We start from the raw sequence: 25440 nt of genomic DNA, 5'->3' as shown, positions 1-25440 counted from the left end.
TAATTTACGTTCGTCACACACGATAGATATGGTGTGTGTCAACATGCTTAATGCGTATGCAGCTCATCGTTGACTCTCTCGCTAAACATCTTTCTTCTTTTTTTTTTACAAAACGACTGAATCACAACCATATCTCAAGAGTTTGTAATCCAATCAGGAGGCGTTGATTTCTGTCCTCCAATAAACAACATCGAACATTTCGCGCCCGGGAAATCCCACAAATGGCAAACCAATTCAATCCCGCGTAGTCGTGTGTTGGAGTTTGATCCCCTTCATATTCTGGAAGTGGAAACTAAGACAATCCTTAAATATTTCGTGAATTCGACTGTTCCTCTGAGATTTACTTCGGCCTTTTCTACCAGCAAACTAAAGTAAGTCGATCAAAGATGTGTGATAACAACAAAACTAATAATAATTCAATATTTATGTAACGCCTTATTACTTTACTGGTTTCTTATTAACATATCTTTGATTTATACGTTTATATGTTATTTTTTGGTGCATTCACGGATACACATTGATTGGTGTAATCTTTCTTACGCCGGCGAAGCTCGGCTCACGTTTCCAGTGCTCAAAGCTCTTTCAGGAATTACTTCCTGCAGGTAGCGCTTATTTACCGAACCTGGGTTAAGCAGCATATTGTGGATAGATATCTTGCTTAAGGAGATTACGCCATGGCTGGAATTCGAACCCATGACCCTATATTTTAAAGTTGGGAGACAAATCCACTTGGCCACAATTGAGGCTCCAATATGGCACTATGCGTTTTGTTAAAAACAATTCCCATTTCACACACTGGCAGAGCAAAATATTTGTTGCCTGTTTTGTTCAATTTACCTAGTTTTCATAGTTTTGAGAGTATCCGAGCACTGATATCCCTTACAACAGTATGATGCAATTGATCACCGAGCATGCATATGCTGGAGAACGTACACGTAGGCCTGTAGATTATTAATGTTAACCAGCATCTTTACTGGTCTCATCGTGACCTGAACAAAGTAACAAGAACATGAATACATGTTCTTCCATTCTATTCGAAGAATTTAACATTTCTCAATTGAAGCTCTATTACTAAATAATTTATCCTAAACTATGAAACTCACTACCGCTTCATATTCAGACACCCACTTCTCTTCAAATAATTGTTTTGTTCTAATAAAGAAAAACGCCATAGCAATACGGACCCCATGAACAAATTTTTTAAGTACCAACCCTTAATGACACCCCTCAAAAAAAGTTTGGAAATCTGTGTTTGGCCATTAATTTCTCCCAACTCCCAATTATAAACAATGCATTCTTTACATCATTCAATAGATCATTTAATTCTTTTAAAATGATACCGTGCTTGTTATGATCATGTCATCACAAAAAGAGCAGGATTCAAAAATGTTGGATGAGGTCTGAATTGAAAAGCTGCAAAACGAGCAAAAAGGGGTTTGGAAATCTGAGTTTGACCATTACTTTCTCCCAACTCCCAATTTTAAACAATGCATATTCATGCTTGTTATGATCATGCCATCACGAAAAGAGCAGGATTCAAAATTGTTGGATTAGGTCTGAAATGAAAAGCTGCAAAACGAGCAGAAATAGTCATGAAGGGTCAATACAGAACATTGTTCTTTTGTCTGTGTCAATAGAGATGAAAATCCATTCAAATCAAGCTCCTGCTTCTGTAGTGATGGTTCTGTGAGATAACATGGTTTGAGTCGTGGTTTGAAATACCCATGCATGTTTGTTTGTTTGTTATGTTTTTGCTTGTGCAGATGTTTGTTTTATTCCATGTTAATGTTGATGTTAAGATGCATGAAAACAAAAGAAACCGCTGAGGAACTCACTCATCACCACTGAAAAAAGAACAGTGACTTTCAACATTGTGTCATTTTGCACCTCCATGTGAACGATCATCATATCATGTAGTGTATAATTGTGAAGAAAGTTAAATGATCTATTCGTTAATATCCATTACACATTGATACTTACTAAAAACCGATGGGGAATTCTCGGTCAAAGTAAAAGAAAGCGCTGAGAAACTCACTCATCACCACGGAGTGACTGATTATTGTGTCATTTTGCAACTTTTGAATTTTGACCTTGCCCCACATTTCAAAGCACTGCACCTAAATGGTAACCATAATTATATCATGCAGGTATGTCATTTTAAATAAAGTTAAATGCTCTATTTATTAACATTAATTACAAATTGATATTTGCTAAAACCAAGGAGGGATTTCCGATCAAAGTCAGATTTCCAAACTTTTTTATAAGATTATATATATACATACAGTATATACACGTTTGAGTAGAGGAGTACGTGTCTCGTCCTTTACACGTTACGAGCCGACTGCACTATCAGAATAAGAGTAGGGGGAAACACTGGTGTAGTGGTCCACCTGCACTCCCCAATCAGCAAAATCGTGAGGAGAGACCTGCGGATCACAGTGATTCAGTTTGTATTTCGACTCCCAGGCACAGGCGACGCGAAACAAAAAATAATAATGATGATAGTAAATTGGACTTTATTCCAAAATAAATATCAACTTATTTGGCGGGAACGAAAGATAAATAAGGTAAATTTGGAATTCCCCACTTGGCACTCAGCCAATCGGGGAATATCACATTGACGGTGCTGACATAGTCCACCTCCTGGACTGTTGTTATTTTGTACCAAACACCCAGCACACTACAACCCCATAACAGTACACGCATACACACACCCTGAATAGTCATATGAAACAACAGTCCAGTGAATCTTGGCAAGTTCCCCGTCAGATTCAAGGGAACTGATATTCCGCCCACTGAGCCCAGTCTCCCTCGCTCTCGATTCCGATTGGTCGACAAACCCTGTCAATCAGAACGGCGTTCTCCTCGGTGCCATTACGTAACTACAAGTGACAGTTTTGGGGGACGGTGTTCCCAGTCTTATTTCAAGGATATGTTTTATTAATTAACTCACATTAATAAAATTTATAAATCTTTTTTACGAATATTCGTCACACAATCTCTGTAAAATATTCTTTAAAAATATTTATAAATATGAAAATTATTTTTGGTTGAGTATTTTTTGAACGATTTTATATGATAAAGAAATAAAATTATTGATACATCATGGAAAAAAATTACACCATGTGCACTCTATGTCCTATGTACACATGTACAACGCATGCTTGCATCATGGAGCTAACACAGATTTTTGCGAGGACATGATTCCTTTATTAGTTTGCCAACTGGCTTTGGAAAAAGTGTGATTTTCCAAGCAGCACCGATCTGTAAATAAATTACATACATAATATAAATACATAATGTATAGTCAATACATACACACTCCCATATACATACATAGAATTATGTGGGGGGGGGGTGGAAATCATGTTAAATCAAAAGCACTGCACGAAAGATTTCTGTCTCATAATTAAATCAACAAATCAAACATCCAGACTCTGTTCATCATCCCGAGATCACTGTAGTATTAATGGACTTATTGTTAGGTTTAAAGGACAAGTCTACCTCAACAAAAACTTGATTTGAATAAAAAGAGAAAAATTCAACAAGAGATGATGACATCACTCACTATTTCTTTTGTATTTTATTATATGAAATATTAAATATTTTGATTTTCTCATCATTGTCATGTAAAATGAAGTTTCATTCATCCCTAAACACGTGGAATTCCATTATTTTAACATTTTATGCTTCAGGCAAGGAGGTCCTAATTGTCAAATTCGTATAAATTGAAATATTGTATAATTCAAACAATAAAAACAAAAGAAATAGTGAGTGAATGACGTCATCGACTCTCTCATTTGGAGGTAACTGGCTCGTTCATATAACTATTTTGTTGAAAATAAGCAAAACTTTGAAATGTCATAACTTTCTTATTTTACATCCGATTTTGGTGAAATTTTCAGCATTGTGCTTGTCTGATTTTTCTCTATTGATTCAAATCAACATTTTTCTGAGGTGGACTTGACCTTTAATGCTACTCCCCGGGAAAATTGATGTAGATCTACTACATACATTACACTTCAGAGAACTCTTATCAACCATCAACCATTTGGAAGAACAAAAACTGCTTTGAACTCATTTTGGAATTCCCAAATTGCCAATATGTCAAAAATCTTATTTCAGAGCTTGCAAAATGTCTTTAATTAATCTTTTGTTTACTTTCTAGTTTATCATTGTAAATATATTTGTATTATTCTCGTTTTTTATGTTTGTTTTTATCATCAATATTTTTGCTACAATGTTTTTATCATTTTATACTTCATCTTATATTATTTTTGTTTTGTATGTATGTTTGTTTATCATCATTACATCATTACGTTGCTATAAGATATCTTCCTTTAATTTATATTACTTTCATCAAATGGCCCTTTCACAAGCTCTTCTATTTGGGTCCCAAACCTTTTATGTTATATTCTCTTTGCCAAACTTTGTAGGCCTACTATATTTGTATCACTTGATTGGTTTGAATCACTCATAACTTATAACTTAATGGCCCGAATTCACAAAGGTGGATTCTGCAAAATCCACGGATTAATCCACGGATTTTGTTGAGTCCACAGTCCACGGATTCGCTTTTGTGATTCACAAAGGTGGACTCGACCGAATCCACGGATTCAACCAAGTCTATTACGTCACGATTTCGAGTCAACTGTTTGGGGTGGTCTGAAACAGTGGACTCCACAGAATCCGTGGATTCTAGGCGTAATTGGCCAATCACAGCGCAGCATTTGGGTATATCTTTAAGCTTTGTGCAGACAACAACCGCTGGACGATAATTTTGCAGCAAAATTTAAGGTGGAAGACTGGACGTGAAAGTGGTGGAAAAAATACATGCTGGACCGAGCTCCGAGAAAATTGTGAGTAATTTGACATATTTGTTTGATGAGCAATATTTTTTGTCACTTTTTATGTATTGATTTGTGAATTAATGTCCGAATTTATGTCATAAATGCATGTATATTAGGTACGGTCATGAGAGTCGAGATAGTGAAAACATTCTCGCGGAAATGGTTTTGTGTAGCCCCACAAGTGCATTTCTGTGTTGTTCTTTCGCGAGCTCTGTGACACGGCTAGACGTACTCGTTGACGTTAGACGATTATACCCTTGACTTGTTCCCCTTTTCACTCGGTTCTTCCGAAATTTATGATTCCCCCTGTCCCTGTCGCTGGATTTTCTTAGATCTACATGGTCTATCTTACTCTAGCCTGCACGCCTGAAGGCTCCTGGAGAGTAAAAATCAGTTCTACGGTGCACTCAGTCTCAGAATCAGATTCAGAACTGACAGAAGTTCAGTTGGTACTATCCAGGGTCATGATGGTCATGAGTAAGCCTACGGGCCAGCTATGACTATTTTTTACTCTCCAGGAACCTCCAGGCTAGTCTTTTCAGCAATTTTGAAGATTTCATTTGAGATGATGAATCGTTTCAAAGAAAATAAATTTGGGAGAGCAGTCATGTATTTTAATTTTAGCAAAGAAAAAAAATGGGCATTTTCAGAGATAAAATAGGGGATGTCCTTACAGAGATGAGACAATTTTCAGAATACAGATTTTAGAGAATTTTCTCAAACTGTTATCTCAATGACTGATGACTGAATCTCATTCTAGTCTCATGCTCATTTTTCTTATGACTATTTTCTTTGCCATTGAAACTTAACCCTATGTCAATTTCATTTTCTATGCAGAACAAAAAATGGCAGAAAATCACCGTGCTCATTTAATGCATCTTGATCGTGTCAACAGCCTCAGAGAGGTAAGCTTTGTTTCAATTGAACAATAAACCGATGCAGTGCTTATTGCAAAATATTTCCCTTTTTTATAACTGACAAAATTATGACTTGTTTCTATATGGAGGAGATACTGGTTGAAGCACTAGTGATGAAACCAACATGGCAAATTTTTGTTCCTACTTGCACAAGCAGTGACAATTTTCAAGATTTAAAAATGGAAGGAGTCAAAATGAATGAAAGGAGTACAGCAATTAAAGCAGCAGATTATTTGAAACATTTGTCTTGATGTATGCAATGCATATTAATGTAAAAACAAAGTTAGGAAAAGAAAGGAAAAGAAAAACTTAATCCTAAATAGACTGGGCTATTCCCATACTGTACCTAAGAAGACTAGGGGGGGGGGGCTGAATGGTTAGCAAACCTTACCTATTGTTCACGGAATCTTGAATTATCTTTTTTTTTTCATGTTTGTCTACTCTAATTCTTTTTCCATGTATACACAGATAGCCAACAGGCCCAGACCCTGATGGGATTACAGAAATGAATGAATCCTTTTGAGTTGTACATGGATGAAGCCTTTCGAATGCGGTATCGCTTCTCAAAAGAGACTGCACTCCATCTCATCAACATGTGTGAGGGTGATCTGAGCTGAGGAGGAATACAGAAGTAGTGAACCTCTACCTGTTGTCATAGGTGTCATCAATGGGACTCATGTCTACATTAGGAGTCCTGGTGGGGAACAAGCCCTGTACTTCCTTAATCGGAAGAACAGGTATTCCGTCAGTGTGCAGATTGCATTTTTAATATAAATGTAGACTCTGTTATGCCAGTCTGAACTTTTGGGGAAGGGTCGATAATGTGACTTGTACTCCTATCATCATTCCAATGTCACTAAAGTATAATAGCGGTCATTGACTATTTTTAAGCATTGAAATTTAGATTGTTTTATTTAGCACCCTCTCTTTGTAATGTACTGTACAGTACTTATTTGTCCTTTAACCCTTTATAGCCCGGGGGGGGGGGGGGGGCCTAAAAGGCCCCTCCTCGACATATTTCGCGATAATTTCTAAATGCAAAAAAATAATACGCTGAAATTTCATGACTTTTTTCTTTCACATCTCCGGCACATTTTGAGACCGTTTGTGAAAATCGGGGGTACACTTGCGGAGATATAGCACATATTCGTAACCAATGTCACCGAAAATGGCAATTTCCATTGACTTTTGTGTGTACAATGTATGGGTTTTACAATAAGTGTTGTCAGATGAATGTTTTTTTCTGTTTTTCCTCACATAAGTTTCTTTTGGGCTATCACCAACTATTCTAGATTAAAAAAAGCAATAAAAAGTAGAGATTTCAAAACAAAGAAATACATAATAAATTAAAAACAAAGAAATACATAAGAATTTGGAAACACGGAAGGAAACAAGAATATTATCGAGAAAAATTAGCATATGCGCATAATTAATTACTATTATAATCTAATAATTATACAATTTCAATACACTTGAGTGAGCTGTCTTTTAGATTACATGACTGGCTACTAACATGCTTGATTCCATTGCATTTTCTCAAAAAATAGGGGGAAAACTACAAAAAAATGAAAATTCCTTGAAAAAATTTGAATATTTGCATAATTAATTAGATAAATAAAAAAATGATAATAAATATCACAAATTTGACAACGCATTCTTGTAAAATACATAATGAGACACCCACCCACCAAATTTGGTCGCAATTGGTCGATAAACAGCCGAGATCTGAGGGGGGGCCTAATAGCCCCCCCCCCCCCCTGGGCTATGCAATTTCAAAATAGCCCGGGCTATATAGGGTTAAATATGCTCTTGAGCATTTTCCTTACAAATTCATTTATCTTGATATTAGACGCTACAGACTAAGAATTTAAGTGAGTCTTTCGATAATTGTGTTTGATATATCAACATATATACAAAATCTTATAATTCCATTGTATTTCTTTAAGTTAGAGAAGTGTGAAAATCATTCAAAGACCAGATCCTTCTAACTAGGTTTACTTTAAAAATAAATACTCACTTTCTTACTGTCATGCTCTTCGTGTATTTTTCAATTGATAATACCGAAGTCATATATCGATATTCAATAAATACTTAATCATCATACAGAGTGATGAATATAAGTACATTAATAACATAAATATAATATAGTATTACCCCTATCTGACGTCTGAGCTGGACATTTAAAATGTATGGCCCTAGTTTTCATGAATATTGATAATGAGTCAGGTACTGTATTATCTGTATACTATATTTGTTTTTCTTGGTCTTTATAGTACAATGTCATCCATTGCAACATAATTCCTAATTTATGAATAGATATGTCTATATACAGTTTTTATGATATCAATATTCAAATGAATTCTCCCAACCACATCAACAAATCAAGAACTTCTGTTATTTCTTTATCTATGAGTATTTAATATAATCTGCAGTACTGCTGATACAATATAAACCCCTCAAAAAAGTTTGTAAATCTGTGTTTGGCAATTAATTTCTCCCAACTCCCAATTTCACGTAATGCATATTTGATATCATTGTTTTTTCAATGAAATTTGTTGGGGACTCTTCTGATAATAAACAGCATAAAATAAATACATTTAAACCAGCAAAGCTAAAAATAATCATACATTTATGATTTTTGGTTGAAAACATAATTTGCATTGATTTTGTACACGAAATCACGCTTTTGAGCAATTTTTGGTCTGACATAATGTTACGTAATTTCGGGACCGCGTACCCGGGTGACGCAAAACTGGTCTCATAAGTTGCGCAAGACTTGAAGGTAAAAGTCACAGAGCACGTTAAAAAAATATCGCGCTGCGAAAATATTGCGTAAATCATTGAGGGGCGGGGGCTCCGAGGCCTGTATAGGGTTGATGGTATTCCATGATAGTATGATGTATATAAATTAAAAAAAAATTACATGCATATCACTTGACTTGCAGAAAAATTAATTTTAACAGTCATAATCTATGTAATCATAGTTAAATAATCATGTAAAGTGTGGTTTTTCATGTGTGGAAAATGTGACAAAATAATATATTAAATTGTTGTCTGTTATCAAATTGAATTGATTGTGCTTTGAATTATTCCAGATGTTATTCCCATTCATAAGAGTGATCATGGTGATGATGTTTTTTTGTGTGTGTCAAAATCAAATATAATGCTGTGATATTTTAGATTAGGTGATGATGTTTAAGTATAAAGGATTGGAATGTCTGAAAACGTTATTCATGATTAGTTTCCTGATTGCATCATGATCATGGCGTGATTCAAAGTGAATTGGCAATCAGTGATTACCTTGTTCTTAAAGATGGATCCAGTGGTGTTTTAGTGATGTGGAATTGGTTGCTTTAGAAAGGATTGTGATTAGTTTCTCAGTTACATATCTTATCCTGTCTATCTGAGATTAACTCGATTAAATAATGGATTTCTGCTTTTTGCCACTTCAGGGCCCGTTGCAGAAAGAGTTGCGTTTGAACGCAAGCCAAGAAATCAATCGCAAGTCCCAAATGCGCGCTGTTGATTGGTTGAAAATCAAGTTACGCATGATTTTTAGAGTTGCGTTTGATTGCAACTCTTTCTGCAACGGGCCCCTGGGCCATGGTTGATCAGGTGCAGCTAGCTGATGATGTGCTTATTTTTTTTTTGTGTGTGTAAAGATATACAACAATCAATGCCAGCAAACATAATTCTTGGGGAGGGGGGGGGGGGGTACCAGCAAACATTTATTTTAGAATAATATTTTTTTGTATATTGTGTATATGCTGCAGATGTTTGTTTTCATGACACTGAGCATGCGCAGTGCAGTCTCAAAAAGGGGAAGTCCCTAAATTTGATTGAAAATTCACGGTTGAATCCGTGGATTCGGTCGAGTCCACGGTTGAATCCATGGACTCAACCGTGGGTCTGGTAGAATCCGTGGATTTTTGAGTCCACTGTTTGTGAATCACAAACTGCAGAATCCGTGGATTTTCCAGAATCCATGGACTCAAAAATCCACGGATTCTAAAATCCGTGGATTTTGCAGAGTCCACCTTTGTGAATTCGGGCCAATAAGATCAACATAACCCATAATTCATTACACTAGAGAAAATCTTTATTTTTGGTATATTTTACTGTCGTAATATTATTTGATTATTTTCAAAGGAAAGTGGAAGACAACTTCTAGAGTCTGTTTTTAAATTAAGGGCTTAAAGTCAGATTGGTCTAGAATCTAGTCCTAAACTTTTGGATTTTTAACTTCACTCAGACTCAGGCTATATCGACATGATCGATATAAAAACATATTTTTATTTTGACGAGTTACTAAGTACGAGACAGCATGGGCACATGAACTTGACTAACGTAGTTATATCTACTCGTTGTACTTACTCGAGAAGTTGGAGTTCCTGGAGAAAAAGCAATTTTACGTTTGCTTCTTTCATTAGCTTCCCTTCCTACATTCAGCCTGTTGGGGATAGTCTTTAATGGTGTAGAAATGGAAGATGACAGGTTGTTATGGAAGCTTAAAAGTGCCACCGAGATGTTGAGATAATTATCTCGGGAAGTCGACATCTTGATAGCAAAATATAAGATGACGAGATCCTGGATCTCATCATGTTGACATCTTTTAGAAGAGATGATGAGATGACGAGATCCTGGATCTCATCATGTCAACATCTTTTAGAAGAGATGATGAGATGACGAGATCCTGGATCTCATCATGTCAACATCTTTTAGAAGAGATGTTGAGATGACGAGATCCTGGATCTCATCATGTCGACATCTTTTAGAAGAGATGATGAGATGACAAGATCCTGGATCTCATCATGTCAACATCTTTTAGAACAGATGATGAGATGACAAGATCCCGGATCTCATCATGTCAACATCTTTTAGAAGAGATGTTGAGATGACAAGATCCCGGATCTCATCATGTTGACATCTTGTAGAAAAGATGATGAGATGATCTTGTCATCTCAACATCTCTTCTTAAGATGTTGACATGATGAGATCCAGGATCTTGTCATCTCATCATCTCTTCTACAAGATGTCAACATGATGAGATCCAGGATCTTGTCATCTCATCATCTCTTCTACAAGATGTCAACATGATGAGATCCGGGATCTTGTCATCTCATCATCTCTTCCAAAAGATGTCAACATGATGAGATCCAGGATCTTGTCATCTCATCATCTCTTCTAAAAGATGTCAACATGATGAGATCCGGGATCTTGTCATCTCAACATCTCTTCTAAAAGATGTTGACATGATGAGATCCGGGATCTTGTCATCTCATCATCTCTTCTAAAAGATGTTGACATGATGAGATCCAGGATCTTGTCATCTCATCATCTCTTCTAAAAGATGTCGACATGATGAGATCCAGGATCTCGTCATCTTATCTTTTGCTATCAAGATGTCGACTTCCCGAGATAATTATCTCAACATCTCGGTGGCACTTTTAAGCTTCCATAGGTTGTGACTATGATTACGTTTTGTTGACTCGTATCGATCCCTAAGTTCCTGGCAAAGTTCAATGGACTTGTGCACATTCCGTACTTTTGTCACGCACCTGTCGCAAATACAGTCGGAAGAATTGGACGAAATATCTCCGAAAATTTCTTGCAATTGTTCTTGAAATCCAGCTCTAGCAACTTTCACAGACTTTATCCTTACATAACTTTTACAAGTTACCAGTTGCGAGTCACAAACAATACACCATCTCAGGGGCGGATCCAGCCTTCGCCAATAGGGGGGGGGGGGCGGAATTTTTTTTCAGCCACATTTTCCCGATCGGCCACTCAAAGTTAATTTTTGTTTGTTTCTTTGAAGGGGTAGTCCTAATAGTCACTTAGTCACTAAGTTATATATATAGATATATTGATATAATATCATAAGCCTTATTTCAAGTGCGAGCGCGAAGCGCGAGCAGAAAATTTTTAAGATATGTTTTGATTTTATAAAAAAAGGATCTGTTAACGGCAGCTTGTTAGCCATGAAGATGTTACATATTTCAACTATCAAATAATGCGAGCGCAAAGAGCGAGCTGAAATTTTGACATTTTTACCTGAAGAATGAAAAAGGATAAGTATATATCTAATTAATTGATGCGAGCACGAAGTGCGAGCAGAAGAATTCGAGATTTAAACCTAAAATTGAGACTCTCTTTTTATATTATTTTAATCATGAAAAGGATGAGTAATTGGAAATCATCCTATATTAATAATGCGAGCGCAAAGAGCGAGCACAAATTTGGACATTTCTATCTGAAGAATGAAAAAGGATAAGTATATATCTAATTAATTCATGCGAGCACGAAGTTCGAGCAGAAAAAAATCGAGATTTAAACCTAAAAAATGAGACTCTCTATTCGTATTTTTTTAATCATGAAAAGGATGAGTAATTGAAAATCATCCTACATTAATAATGCGAGCGCAAAGAGCGAGCAGAATTTTTTTTTTTTTTTACTTATTTTTGATATACGTATTGATCTGATAAAAAGGATCTGTTAACGGCTGCTTGTAGGCCATGAAGACGTTACATATGTTAAGTGATGCGCGCGAAGCGCGAGCTGAAAACTTCGAGATTTAAACCCAAAAGTGGAACTTGACTCTATTCATATTTTTTAAATCATGAAAAGGATGAGTAATTGGAAATCAACGTACATTAATAATGCGAGCGCGAAAATTTTTGACATTTCTAACTGAAGAATGGAAATTCTAAGCTTTTTTGTAATCATGAAAAGGATAAGTATATAACTAAACAATTGATGCGAGCGTGAAGCGCGAGCGGAAAAAAATAATGCGAGAGCAAATCGCCAGCAAACAATTATTGATATTGTGATCTGAAACTGTAGGGCCGTCGCCAGGGGGGTGCGGAGGGTGCGAACGCACCCCCCTTCAGAACCAAAAAAAAAATAATAATAATAAAATTAAAAAAAAAATTAAAAAAAACAAAACAAAAAAAAAAAAACAGAGGGGGGGGGGTGACATCTAGCAATGGTAAGCCAGTATCCTTCACAGACACCGAAACTGCATTGAGGAACAATAGGCATGTTGACCAGTATGTACTTTCTATATCCATTCTGGCCGGCGGGCTATATAACTGCATGAAATTGAGTTAATACGTTGTTTTTTGTGTTTTTTTTCATAAAAAGCACCCCCCCCCTAGAAAAAAGCTGGTGACGGCCCTGCAATGGATAATGATTTAGATAGAGAACCAGCTGCGCATCTGAAGAATGTGCACTCGCATGTTGTAGATTTCGATCGTGACCTAGAATTTGGTATTCTAAATATCTTTCTTATCATGAAAATCAGCAAAGCGAGCGCAAAGCGCGAGCTAAGAAACATGATATTCTGATCTGAAAGAGGGTCAATTTAAGCTCTGTATTTCAAGCACTTTGTGGGAAAATTGTGAGGTGGATATGGATCACAGTTAAAAAAAAGAGCTGATATGTTTCATTATTATTACTTTGAGTTTTGACATAGGACCGGGACATTCTATAAAGACATTATGTCATAATATGAAAATGATGACTATCTTCCTATTTCGCTTCCAAAGCATGAGAGCGCGAAACTATACCTGAAAAACTGGACATTTAAAGCAATTTGTAATTATGAATATGATGTATGAGTTAATATCTTTCAAAAATCAATGAGAGCAGAAATTTTTGATAAACTGTCATCAAATGGGGATTTTAAGTAGTTTAATTGTTTTAGAATTGATATTGAGATATACATAACTCACCAATGAAACATGAAAATGCGAACGTGCAGCGCTAGCTGATACGTTTTGGCAATCAGACCTGAAAAGGGATATTTTGATAACTTTATGGAATACACGAAAATAAAAGGTACCTGACAAACAAATATTGCGAGCGTGCAGCGCAAGCAGAAATTGTTAATATTCAGACCACAGTAAAACATATATTTTTACAGAGCACTTTCTTAAATTCAATTTGTAAATCAAACAAAATAATGAAAGTTCAATTTCCGACCTGAAATATGTTTGTGTATATTGACTTCAAAATTTGATATTCTAAGCTCAATATTTAGCTAAAAGGCAATGCGAGCGCGAAGCGAGAGCGAAAATTTTACATCCCAACATGAAGGATTTTTAAAAATTATTTTCCAAGTCTTCCCCCATCTTATTTTATTCACTCGTCTTCCTCCCCTTCTTTTTTTCCTCACTTTTCCCTTTTTTTTCTCTTTTTTTTCTTTCTTTCCCCTTTTTTCTTTCTTTTTGCTCCCCTCTGCCCCCCCTGGATCCGCCTATGCCATATTTTGGTAGCCATTATGCTTTTCTCCAATCCAAACTCACGTGCATTGTTTATGTTCATTGTACCAATAATATTGTACTGTATACTGTGCACACAGGACATGCCCTCGCTTAGTCCAGATTGGACCTTGTTGTTTGGAAGTGCCCTTTCCCAAAAGCTAACATAGAGGGCACATGTCTCCCAATCTCTATAATCAGCGACAATCCACTCATCTTCGCTCCCCACCAAGAGATGAGTGGATTGTCGCTGATTAGAGATTGGGAGACATGTGCCCTCTATGTTAGCTTTTGGGAAAGGGCACTTCCAAACAACAAGGTCCAATCTGGACTAGCCCTCGCTCTGCGAGGTCAATGCGCTAGCTTGCGTTCAAACATATACTTGAATATTCATGTGCTCCTTGCGCAATATCTGCGAGGGGCGGTCGTAACCTCTGGGTCAGACAAAGGTCACAACTTCATTATCTTCCCTCTCTCTGCCGAGATGGCCTGGACGATTTTTTTTTCGGGGAAAGTGAATCAGTGGGTAAGGTGAATCACTGGGGGTAAGTGAATCAGTGGAGGGCGCGGGCCCGGGCGTGTGTGTGTTGGTTATGGTTTGCCCAATCAGTAAAAATCGTCCAGGACGTGGACTATGCTGACAAAGCTATAGGTCTATTCTTTATAACACAGTGAGAAAAATATCGCTTCTAAAAATATTAACATCCATGAATAGAATAATAATTGGTACAATTTCCAAAGCTCCGCATAATGCGCGCCAGTTGTCTTTAATATCTAAGAAGGCATAGGATTAAAATTCGGATTGTAATAGTTTTTGTTTAAGAAAAATGTTGTTAGGATTAGGGTTTATTTAGTTTTAGAGGTCAGGTTTTTTGTTTCGCTAAATGTGCAGTTTTCCCATCGGACCAATTGTCGCTGGGGTAAATGTCATTTGGGTGAATAAAACACCTAATTATGCGAGATGGATAATCGTCTTGGCAGGAGAGTAAAGTAAAAAAAATAATATTAATAATTAAATCCTCCCCCAAATAAACGGATTTCAGCTATCCGTCCAGCCCCTCCCCCCCAAAAAAAAGAGAAAGATTCAAAGATCCAAGGTTCAAACCCCTAATCGTGTCTTTCAGAATGACGTTTAAAGGTCAAGTCCACCTCAGAAAAATGTAGATTTAAATCAATATAGAAAAATCAGACAAGCACAATGCTGAAAATTTCATCAAAATCGGATGTAAAATAAGAAAGTTATGACATTTCAAAGTTTCGGTTATTTTCAACAAAATAGTTATATGAACGAGCCAGTTACATCCAAATGAGAGAGTCGATGACGTGACTCACTCACTATTTCTTTTGTTTTTTATTGTTTGAATTATACAATATTTCAATTTTTACGAATTTGATGATTAGGACCTCATTGCCCGAAGCACAAAATGTTAAAATAATGGAATTCCACGTGTTCAGGGAGGAATGAAACTTCATTTCACATGACAATGACGAAAAAATAAAAATATTTCATATTTCATATAATAAAATACAAAAGAAATAGTGAGTGAGTGATGTCATCAACTCTCGCATTTGGATGTAACTGGCTCGTTCATATAACTATTTTGTTGAAAATAAGCGAAACTTTAAAATGCCATAACTTTCTTATTTTACATCCGATTTAGATGAAATTTTCAGTGTTATGCTTGCTTAATTTTTCTCTTTTTATTCAAATCAAGTTTTTATTGGGGGGGACTTGTCATTTAAGGTCACAAAGGAAATACCGGATTTATTGTTTCACATAGAACATGTACCCACACACCCTCACATCTTTCTTCCATAAAATATCCTTGCAAATGCTGACACCCGTGCATACACTTTCCATAATGTGAACATGAAGAAAGTTTCATGTCTTCTTTCTCCTTATTCAATCACAGCGTGAGAATGAAGGGAATACCTGAGAGCAAGTTACTGGAAATAGCTGACGACATCGGAAACAGAGATGTCGTGAAGATAGGTGTAAGCGGAGGGCTGACTCGACCTCAAGTCGAGAGTCTAGATTCAGACTGCTACAAGGTTTTAACCAAAATCATGGCTGATACCACTCCCAGAGAGCAGAAGAGTAAACTTCGTCAAATACTGACTGACTGTAATCACACAGCAGCCGCGGACACACATCTGCCTACACGTGAGTGTTTGAAGCATACCTACCTAGCGATTGAATTAGACGGGTCAATATATGGATTGACCAGGAACAAATTACAACAAATGATTTTCAACTGTTATTGGCAGTATTTTACCTCGGAAATAATATACTAAAACTTTAAAAGTCTACCAAATCCGCATCCGAGGAAGTGGTTATTTTCAAGATGGCGTCCAAGATGGCCACCGCTCACAAAAATCCGGGGGCCGTTTCCATTTTACACCCTGGCGAAGGCATTCTCCGCAAAAATAGCTAAAAAGCGACTAGTGAAGAGTCTACACACGTCGCTGTTCATGAGAGTCCGACACTGGCGAGTTTCCCCAACACACAACCGCATGCAGTACAGCCACTGATGGCACAGAGTTCAGTGGCTACACGGCCACATAACTTCATATATGTACACAGAGCTTTCATATGAATTAAATCCGAACATGTCTTGCAGTGCCGTTTGTGTACTCAGGGAGGTGAGAAACTTAGAATTTGGGCAATAGCCAAAATTAATTTAGTAAGCAGAATAATGATAAGACAAGAATCGCAACAATAGTACCAAACGAAAGAGAATGTAGAAACAGGGTCCAGTTGTTTCGACTCATAATTGTTTCAAAATTATTCTATATGTCACGATGAAATAAAATATACTAGTTACCACCGATACTACTACTACTGAGTACTACTGTTGCAACTACTACTGCTGCTGCTGCTGCTACTACTACTACTACTACCACCACCACGACGACGACTACTGCTACTACTACTGATGATAATAATAATACATAATAATAATAATAATACATAATAATAATAGTGATGATGATGATAAGAAAAAAAAGCAGAAGAAAAAGAAGAAAACAAGAAGACTGAGAAGGAGAAGACTGAGAAGAAGAATGAGAAGAAGAAGAGGAATAATAATAAGAAGAGGAATAATAAGAAGACTGAGAAGAAGAAGAATGAGAAGAAGAAGAATGAGAAGAAGAAAGAGAATTGAGAAGAAGAAAATTGAGAAGAAGAAGACTGAGGAGAAAAATGAGAAGAAGAAGAAGACTGAGAAGAAGAAGAATGAGAAGAAGAATGAGAAGAAAAAGAATGAGGAGAAGAAGAATGAAGAAGAAGACTGAATGGAAGGCCGGAGGAGAAGCTAGAACAAGAACAAGAAGAACGGTAATAATTAAATAATTAATAACAGTAGTAACTACTAATACTGTTCATAACAACGACGCTAACAATAATAATGATAATAATAGTGATAATAATGATGACGATATTGACAACAAACTATGCAATTTATAATAACAGTTTCAAAATGATTCCAATGAAAATAAAGTATACTATCTTCTACTACTAACCATGATAAAATATAATAATAATGATTTATAATATAACAATAATAAATTTATAACTACATTAATTACTAAATGTACCACTATTATTACTATTATTACGACGATGCGGCGACTACTAATATTTATATTACAACTAATTATAGTTATAACTTGAAAACAAACTAAAAACTACTTGTAGCAATTTATAATCAACAAAGTATAATTTGTCCAGTTAGTTTCCCCTTAAAGGAATCGTCCAGGCTGAAAATCTTAATAAATAGAGTAAAATTCACAGATCAAAAGGCTGACAATTTTATCAGAATCGGACAAGTTTTAAAAGTTTATTAATAATTTGTGAAAACAGTTGAATACATGCATATCATCAAGGTGGATTGATGATGTCACATCCCCACTTTCCTTTTTCCTATGTTATTATACATGAAATTATTTTTTTTTTCATTTTTTCATAAATCTGTAAATGATTTGTCTCCATTATGATGAAATAAGTTGCGGCAATAAATAAATAATGCACTTAATTAGTTGTCAATCCAATTGTTAGTTCTCGGTAGAAAAAAACAATTGAATAAACATAATTTCATAAAATAAAATACAAAATATGACATCATCAGCCCATCTAATGAATATTCATGAAGACATGCCTAGAATTGTTTCACCGGAATGATGCAAATCTTTAGAATCAAATAACTTCGTTATTTATTATCCGATTTTGATCAATTTTCCAGCATTTTGCTCTGCGAATTTTACTTTATTTATTGAGTTTTATATATCTTTTATCACTAATACACGGCCCCAAATACCATCGTCAAATTAAGGTACAAAGTATACATCAAACAAAGTTTAAAAAAAGAACAAATAACATAAAAAATTATTGCCAACAAGTGAATAGATAAAATATGAATAAATATTGTTAGAACATACTGTATTCGTCAAGCTTGTATGAATCTTAATCTTACATTAAAAATGCAGTGATCAACAAACATTGTTTTACGTATACCCTATAGGCTATATAATGATTGTTTTTCTTTTATCAAAAAATAAACTTTAATAGGTCTATTTTACATCCTACTCATAGAATGCAGTGTCATACAACGGTGAATATCATCTTCTTCCATGATAGTGAGGGGGCAAATTACCACTGAACTATACCACTAATGGGTATTCATGATATTAGTAATGGGTCCATGGTGCAAATTACCTGCAATTCGGCAAAGGCAAATGATCAAGGCAAACATTCGTGTTGAACCTGAATACAGCTGCATTTGAACATAGAGCTCTATGATTTGAACATGTTCTGTTGTTCTCTTCGGTGCGGACTTTTGCATCGCGCGCCCAGCTGATAATGTATACAAACGTAGACTCTTCACTAGTCGCTTTTTAGCTATTTTTACGGAAAATGCCTTCGCAAGGGTGTAAAACGGAAATGCGCGGGTCGCGCACCCCGGGGGCCACTTACATTTACGAGTGGATACCATGCGCAATCAAAAAACATGTAAGAGGATGTCTTTTTCAAGATTAGGGCGCGTTACGTACGTAACGTGATATGGGTGTCAAAAACACTGAAATAATGAAAAAAAGGTATATATTTCGCTAGGAAAGATACGTGTTTAGGGTCAGATTTGCGGGGATAAAACAAAATTAAAATGTTTTACAAAGAATGCCCTTTTTGCCCCAACAATACGTGTTTAGAGTCCGACTTGCGCGAGCTCTGGAAGATGGTTCAGAATATTTTCCATATTCTGAAAGTTTTCAGAATATGGAAAATAAGTGTTTAGGGTGCTTTTCGAGACCCCATGGTCGCGCATGGTATCCACTCGTCAATGGAAGTGCCCCCCCCCCATGGCTATAACTCGCTCATTATCCACCCTTGAATCTTATTTCGGTTCATATTCCATGATCCAGGGGGAAAATTAATTGTTAATACAAGTTAGAGTAAATATGTGGTCGCATGTCATAAGGTGGTCCAATTTCGCGAACAGGGTAAAAATGGTCAAAAATTTTATTTTTTGATATGTTATAGCTATTACCATTCTCTAAATAATGAAAAAGTTTTAAGTCTCAAATATCTTTATTTTTCCTTAAAATGACTAATTAACAGCTAATTATTACATAGACGTCAATGTAATTGTGAATTTTGAAATGTGTTTTTCTCAAATTGGACCTGCTGCACATAAAATGGTGTCAAAAGTTAATGCAACGTTGGATCACCCTAGTATTTTGCAGTTATAATCTTTAAACATCAGTAATTAAATCTGTACCAAAAATCAAATAATTATCTATTATTGTATGCATATTAATTATACTAATTAATTAACAGTATTTAATTTCACATTTTTGCCCCCAAAATACCTGTCACTGTATTTATATGCTTGGCAAAATGACAATATCATGGGTAGAAATGTTTGTTGCAATGATACACAACATTTGTACTAAAAATTAAGATTACAAATTAGATAATTAACCAAATCTCTCCGGTTTACTAATTGATTAGGTTGCAGATCAGAGCTGACATACACATGTATTCCAATGCTGCATATTTTCAAAATTGTCAAATTTTTATGACATTTAGTTGTTCCCTGTTTTAAAACGCCCAGAAATATGAGGATAACAGTCATATTACATATTATAGTAAGTTGTTAATTAGGTTTAATTAATATTTTATCATTTACCACATCCACCGGCTCCGCATCCACCGGCTCCGCCACCCCTGTTACTTCAAACTTAATGTGCTATAGTTTTTGTTCCTGATATTGTATTGATTTAATTCATAGTAATATATTTAGCCTATAGTTCTAGCTTCAAAATGAGATATTACTCAATAAATTTGGTCAAGATACTGTGATGTAGCAACAATTTATCCATGGCACCGTGTGGAAAATTGTTCATACGCCACCCTTTTTGCATACCCAACTTATGAAATGCGACCACAAGCACTCCTGGTACCTGAAAAATCCAGGATGGCGCCCGAAGAGAGTGCCGTACATGTAGGCTAAAATCCACAATTCCATCTATTACTTACTGAAGTGACTTTAATCCGGTGTCTAAACCATGGTTTCAATGGTCAAATAAAACAAATGCCCGTTTTTCTGTTTCTGTCATGAAGAAGGAAAAAGGGAACAGCATGTGTTAACTAACCCCAGTTACATACGTAAATTATTATGTGTTATATATCATACAACTAACCGTTTTCGGTTGGCTTGCCTTATGCCATGCACAAACAATATATTGCGCTGCGCACATTTACTTTGTCAATATAGAATTTGCTTTTTGGCGGTAACATAAGTAGTTTATTGAAATGTGTAGATCAAGGACCTACTGACAGGTTAATGGGGACTAATCGGTACTAATAAATTGACGTTACATGTGTTTTCCTTGGCTTAAGTCCTGCTTGTAAAAGTGACTGGCGCGTATAATCTGGAGAGCTCCATGTCTTTTTATATTTTTATGATTCTAATAAAAACATGTTCTGTTGTCTGTAAATACATGATTTTTTTTATTCTGTCCAACCTTATAACCATTTTAATATATCAATTTGCTCTTTGCATAATTTTTTTACCGAGCTTGACAATACTTCAAGTTGCAAACGCCCTCGAAATGTGCCAAGCAAGTCAAGAAAATACAAGCATAATAAGTTTACTTAAAAAGTATTAGGTAGTATAATTTGTAGGTAAAAAGGGAGCATAAGGTCCTAAATCAAAACAGCAAAGAAGATTGTTATTATTATTATTTATATACTGCGCTTTTTCCAGAATGGCCCAAAGCGCTTACAACACGAAAAAGAAATTGTTACAACTATAAAAATGAAACCTGACAATCCTAAAAATTGGAAAAAAGAAAGGCTTTAAGTCCCTTTTTAAATGAAGCAAGATATGGTGATTGTCCAAGAGTAAAAGGTAAGCGATTCCAATATTATGGTAAAAGTCCTATCTCCAGCCAGTTTCTTAGTGATTTTATATGTGAGACAGATTGGGTCACTAGAGACTCGTACATTCCTGCGAGGGGTGTATAGGGTCAAACAATCACACAAATATAAAAGGTGCCTGCTTATTAAGAGACTTAAAAACTAACTAAAGTAACTTAAAAACTATACGATATCGTATGGGAAGCCAGTGTAACGATTCAAGGAGTGGTTTAGAGAAGTGGAATCTTGTTACTTGATAAATTATTCGAGCTGCCCAATTTTGAAGCCTTTGAATGCGATCTACTCGAGTAATGGGGATGTTAGAAAGAAGACCATTGCAGTAATCTAAACGGGACAGAACTAGAGAACGAATTGTATTGTTACAGGCCGATTGAGTAATATATCTTCTAATTCGAGAAATATTCCTTAAATGAAAAGTTACAGTAGTGCATATTTGAGAAACACTGTCCACCATTGACATTTCTCTCTCAAAAATTACACCAAGATTTTTAACAGTAACTGAAGGGCTTATGGATATATCGCCAACTATTAACTTTAGATTTGGCAGATTGTGTAGGTTGTGTGGAGAGGCCGCTATGAAGAATTGTGTTTTTGAGTCATTTAACTTTGATTTATTACTGTCATCCAGTTTCTAATATCTAAAATACAGTTCTGAAGTCGAAATATAGCAACAACTAAATCTCCTGGGATTTTCGGATTGAATTAAATATACAATTGGTGTCATCGGCATAAAGATGGTAGTTGATACAATGATGTGTAATAATGTTACCAACTGGTAGGGTGTATATAGAATACTCGATGGGTCCTACTATAGATTGCCAACTATAAACCCCTTTATTATGAAAAAAAATCTACAGTGCTGTTACGCGCGTCACACTTAAGGTTTCTAGTGTATGTCGCCATAGCCGGGAAGCGGGAGTGCCAGGGGTGCTGAACTTAGCTGAAGCACCCCACAAATTTTCCTTGGGGGTGGTGCGTGTGTTATTTTTCCATAGGCAGCACCCCCTGGAAATGTGGAAGGTATGATAAAATGATGCAAAACTGTTCTTTTTAAAATGTATATGCTGGGTTGTATTCGTTAAGATCTCTTTTTTACTTCGTTTACATTTATATTCATTGTTGTTTGTGTATATATATCAAAAGACAAATATATATATCCAAAAGACAACGTACATGCTGTGCTATATAACTCCTGCATGTTAGGCCGGGGTGAAAAATCCGAGGGAACACATGTTTGGAATGGGTTAACCTGTGTTGCCCCAAAATCTGAAACCATGAAACCATACACCCTTAATAAACTTTGTCACGGATCACGCTTTTGGAGGTGCATGGTGAGTTGTAACCGAAGTTATTGCCTGTTTTGCAAACTTCTGGGAGTGGCATTCGGGTTCCGTAACACAAAGGTTAACGATGGATCATATACTCGATTTTTAAGATTGATTGTACATGATAGTCAATAGAATCAAACGTAGAAAACTGTTCTATAATCATTGCTAAGCTTTGGGTTACATGCCCTATAGATCTGTTTTTCATGCGCAAAATTCTCTGACGCGACGCCATGTATGCCACCCAAAGTTGTGAGATTTAATGCATGTACAACTCGTCATCATAGCATATGCCCGCCTGAGCCCGCGGTGCTTTTCACTCTGGCAGCGGATGGCTGGAGATATGAGAAACGCTATGCGTCTGGTAAATTATGACATGGATAAGAAAGTGGTTTTTCAAACAAATCGAGTACATATTGAGTGAGGAAATACTTACTGAATTAAGGCTTAGATGTAAACCATTACAGTCCATCAAATATCGATATTGCATCAAATGTGGATTATTGGCGGATCACTGGCAATTGATTCCATGGGTCAGATCACCTCTCCAGCTCCCGCTAAACCCTTTTGCCTGCATTGATATGTACACAGCATGCAATAGGCCTATCCGTCTGAAAAACATCCGAATTTCCTTTTTTTCTTTTATTTGTTCCTCCTCCATAAACAATAAGCTATCTAGCACACAATTTGATGGCATTATGTTTACTCTCCCCCAAATGGGGGATTAGATTTCCAATTCCCGGGGGACCACTTCCATTGACGAGATGATACCAGGTGCGACCATGGGGTTTCTAAAAACACCCTAAACAAGGAAAGCAAGTCTTTTCCAGATTATGAAAATGCAGTATCTCTTAACAAGTATTTGGCGTGTGAAACCCTACCCTTAACAAGTATTGGAAATTTGACCGAAAAGACGAAATATATCCCTTTTTTCACGATTGACAGATTATTTATGTCAAACTATGCTTTAGGTCAAGAGCACATTTTGCATGTTTTCACGTTATTTTCATTATCTCCGGTCATTATTCGTTAAAACAATAGGTAAGAAGACTGCCCCGAAAACCAATCTGCCCAAGAAACGGGAACTGGAGTCGCCTACTATACCTACCGAGGACGCCACTCCTGCTAAAAAGAAACCTAGAGCAAAGTCCAAACTCGAAACAGAGAAGATGAAACTTAAACAGTTGAAAGCAGATCAGGACGTTTTACGTAAAAAGCAGAAGGAGATAGATAAAGATATTGACCAGAATAGTAAGGAATTAGAGAAGACTCAGAACGTTGTAAAGAAATTGATGGAGCAGGAAATACAAGATGATATGAAAAAAATTGAGAAACGTAAAAAGGAGCTAGATAAATTGAGTTTACCTGGAATAAGTACATCTCAGAAGTCCACATCCAATACAAACTCATGATTTCCTTTATACATTTAGACTTGATCTTGTATTTCTAAATATTCCATTAATTTCTGATGCCTCACTTTCAGTAATAATGATAATAATTGTAATTTTTGTTATGGTACTATTAGTTTTACACTAACATGTATATGAAATGAATTGTCCTCAAATTTATCATACATGACACATCCACCTTACTGATTTAAATTCATAAAATTTATTCATAGTAGTTTTCCCGTTCCAACTCAGCTCTATTTCTTTTCTTTTTTTCCACATTGTAGTAACATATTGAATGACGATTAGAATAATCATAGGTGTGTATCTTATATTGTAAATAGCTCTCATTTGAATGTATTTCGCATGTTTCCACATGCATCTCCCTGCTTCCATTGCTTCAATGGTTGTTTCTTTTTTAATATATCTAAATGTGTTTTGATGGCATTTTAATCTCTCGAAAGTCTCTGAAAACCTTTTGGCTAAAGGCAACTGCCTTCATTTTATATGTTTATCATTCTGTATTTGTTTTAGTATTATTAAGGTAGACTGAAATTGGGAGCGCTTTGTGCCATTCGGGAAAAGCGTTTTATAAATATGGGGTATTATCAGTATATATTTTATTCATTTCACTTTTCTTGTAATTTGTAAACTATCGACCCTTGATGGGAGAGCCTTTAATATAAACTAGTTTCCTACTGGCTTTTCCTGGCCATGGGTCAATAGGTCTTTTAATGTTCGTATATTCATGACATTTGGAATGTTTTGTATTTCTTCTGCAAGAAATAAAGTAAATAAATACAATAAATAAATTTCTGAATGACCTCCACCATGCCTTACATGTCTTAGCTGAATATTGAGTAATAATATAAAATTCTCTGTATGCTTACACGTTGCATACTAACTTTAACTGTATATACGTAAACTTTGTATTAAAGTAGGACACTGGAGATGAAAATAACTATATCTAGATGAATAAAGTTTAAAGTCATACAGCAAAATGCTGAACTTTTCATCAGAGATCGAATAAGAAAGTTTAGTACAAGTTAATTCATACTGTGTAAGTGCATTTATACATTTTGTTCAAATTTTAATTTACATAATTTAAATTCTAAATATCATATTACTATCCTTCTAGTCTAAACTTAAAGTGTTCTTTTTTACAATTTTATGGATAACTCCAACTAATTATGTTGCAATTAATCAATTACGTAGTTATTATTCAATTACGACTGTAAACGCAATGAAATACAGTGGTATT

At 35.7% G+C, this 25440-nt stretch overlaps 1 protein-coding gene across 1 annotated transcript; it reads left to right on the top strand.

The window, feature by feature from the left end:
- The first annotated feature begins 127 nt into the window (after window positions 1–127).
- On the top strand, window positions 128–24974 carry LOC121420211. The gene is made up of 3 exons (XM_041614767.1): window positions 128–371; window positions 15942–16192; window positions 23833–24974. Exons 2-3 carry the CDS (start codon window positions 15949–15951, stop codon window positions 24201–24203), a joined length of 615 nt encoding a protein of 204 aa, XP_041470701.1. The 5' UTR covers window positions 128–371; window positions 15942–15948; the 3' UTR covers window positions 24204–24974.
- Window positions 24975–25440: the final 466 nt, after the last annotated feature.

The sequence above is a fragment of the Lytechinus variegatus genome, chromosome 8 (genome assembly GCF_018143015.1).
Source record: "Lytechinus variegatus isolate NC3 chromosome 8, Lvar_3.0, whole genome shotgun sequence".
Lineage (NCBI taxonomy): Eukaryota > Metazoa > Echinodermata > Echinoidea > Temnopleuroida > Toxopneustidae > Lytechinus > Lytechinus variegatus.
The sequence above is the reverse complement of the archived record's forward strand: the minus strand, read 5'-3'. Positions and strand labels throughout refer to the sequence as shown.